Source organism: Oncorhynchus tshawytscha, unplaced genomic scaffold, assembly GCF_018296145.1.
Source record: "Oncorhynchus tshawytscha isolate Ot180627B unplaced genomic scaffold, Otsh_v2.0 Un_contig_2708_pilon_pilon, whole genome shotgun sequence".
NCBI lineage: Eukaryota > Metazoa > Chordata > Actinopteri > Salmoniformes > Salmonidae > Oncorhynchus > Oncorhynchus tshawytscha.
Genome location: NW_024609110.1, coordinates 87501 through 90044, shown reverse-complemented (window position 1 = coordinate 90044; position 2544 = coordinate 87501). Strand labels below are relative to the sequence as shown.

At 41.2% G+C, this 2544-nt stretch overlaps 1 protein-coding gene across 2 annotated transcripts in view; it reads right to left on the bottom strand.

The window, feature by feature from the left end:
- Window positions 1-1237: 1237 nt before the first annotated feature.
- ern2 (endoplasmic reticulum to nucleus signaling 2) overlaps window positions 1238-2544 on the bottom strand; it is a 67642-nt gene continuing 66335 nt past the window's right edge. For both annotated transcript variants that reach the window (XM_042314221.1, XM_042314222.1), the window contains exon 23: window positions 1238-1488. In XM_042314221.1, the coding sequence (XP_042170155.1) occupies window positions 1306-1488 (183 nt within the window). In that variant the 3' untranslated portion in view covers window positions 1238-1305. The remainder of the gene's footprint in view (window positions 1489-2544) is intronic.

The following is a 2544-nucleotide window of genomic DNA, read 5'->3' as shown; positions in this document are numbered from 1 at the left end:
TCAGAGCAGTGTATAAAACTAACCTATCAGAGCAGTGTATAAAACTAACCTATCAGAGCAGTGTATAAAACTACCCTATCAGAGCAGTGTATTAAACTACCCTATCAGAGCAGTGTATTAAACTAACCTATCAGAGCAGTGTATTAAACTACCCTATCAGAGCAGTGTATTAAACTACCCTATCAGAGCAGTGTATAAAACTAACCTATCAGACTATCAGAGCAGAGTATTAAACTACCCTATCAGACTATCCTATCAGAGCAGTGTATTAAACTAACCTATCAGAGCAGTGTATTAAACTAACCTGTCAGACTATCCTATCAGAGCAGTGTATTAAACTAACCTATCAGACTATCCTATCAGAGCAGTGTATAAAACTAACCTATCAGAGCAGTGTATAAAACTACCCTATCAGAGCAGTGTATAAAACTACCCTATCAGAGCAGTGTATTAAACTACCCTATCAGAGCAGAGTATTAAATTAACCTAACAGACTATCCTATCAGAGCAGTGTATTAAACTAACCTATCAGACTAACCTATCAGAGCAGTGTATTAAACTAACCTATCAGAGCAGTGTATTAAACTAACCTATCAGAGCAGAGTATTAAACTAACCTATCAGAGCAGTGTATTAAACTAACCTATCAGACTATCCTATCAGAGCAGTGTATTAAACTATCCTATCAGAGCAGTGTATTAAACTAACCTATCAGAGCAGTGTATTAAACTAACCTATCAGACTATCCTATCAGAGCAGTGTATTAAACTAACCTATCAGAGCAGTGTATTAAACTAACCTATCAGACTATCCTATCAGAGCAGAAAATAATGTGCTTCTCAGACACGAACGTCAGAGCAGGTGAAAGTTAAAATCAGTTCATCTTGTAGGTTACGAGTAAAACATTTACAGCATTTAAAAAGCTTTTGTCTTGGAGTGTACCAGTCCGTCTCTGAATATTCATGAGGTAGTCATTCAACAGTCTGTCTCTGAATATTCATGAGGCAGTCATTCAACAGTCTGCCTCTGAATATTCATGAGGCAGTCATTCAACAGTCCGTCTCTGAATATTCATGAGGTAGTCATTCAACAGTCTGTCTCTGAATATTCATGAGGCAGTCATTCCGGCTCTACTACAGGAAGTGAATTTACACTTTGAAATTGGAGTCATTTAGCAGACGCTCTTATCCAGAGCAACTTACAGGAGCCAGTGTGGTTAGTTGCCTTGCTCAAGGGCACATTGTCAGATTTTCACTTTAGTCGGCTGGGGGATTTGAACCAGCGACCTTTCCTGTGTGTGTGTGTGTTAGTTAACAGTGGGGGGCAGGTAGTAGGGTTGGAAAAGTCTCTCGTGTGAACAGCTGCTGAGCGCGGTGTGTGTGTGTAGCAGTAACCGCGGGAACCGGGAGGTGAAGTAACTAACGAAGCCTTCAGGCACCTCCCCTAACGTCTCCTGGACCTCCGCTGGCAACTCGTGGTAGTGGTGCTTCTACAGACATGGAAACACACAGAGAGAAAGGGAGAGGGAGAGAGGGAGAGAGAGGGAGATGGAGAGAGGACAGAGGAGAGAGAGAGGGGGAGAGAGGGAGAGATGAAGACAGAGAGATGAAGAGAGGGAGAGACAGGGAGAGAGAGAGATGAAGACAGAGAGAGAGATGGAGAGGGAGAGACAGGAAGAGAGAGAGACAGGAAGAGAGAGAGAGAGACAGGAAGAGAGAGAGAGAGAGACAGGAAGAGAGAGAGACAGAGAAGAGAAGAGAGGAGAGAGAGAGAGAGAGACAGGAAGAGATATAGAGAGAGACAGGAAGAGATCATATAAGAGAGACAGGAAGAGAGAGGAGAGACAGGAAGAGAGAGAGATCAGGAGACAGGAAGAGAGAGAGAGACAGGAAGATAGAGAGAGAGACAGGAAGAGAGAGAGATATAGAGAACAGGAAGATATATATATATATTTATAAGATATATATAATATATATATAGAGAATATATATATAGAGAAAGATATATATATATAATATATATATATAGGAATATATATACAGGAAGAGAGAGATAGATAGGATAGAGAGAGAGACAGGAAGAGAGAGAGAGAGGACAGGAAGAGAGAGAGACAGGAAGAGAGAGGAGAGACAGGAAGAGAGGAGAGACAGGAAGACCAGGAAGAGAGAGAGAGACAGGAAGAGAGAGAGAGAGACAGGAAGAGAGAGAGAGAGACAGGAAGAGAGAGAGAGAGAGACAGGAAGAGAGAGAGAGAGACAGACAGAAGAGAGAGAGAGAGGAAGAGAGAGAGAGAGAAGAGAGAGACAGGAAGAGAGAGGGAGAGACAGGAAGAGAGAGAGAGAGACAGGAAGAGAGAGAGGAGAGAGAGACAGGAATGACGGGAGATATATATATATCATTGAGATATATATATATATATATATAATATATATATATATATCATATATATATATATATCATAGAGAAAGATATATATATATATAGAGACAGGAAGAGAGAGAGAGAGAGAGACAGAGAGAGAGAGAGAGAGAGAGAGAGACAGGAA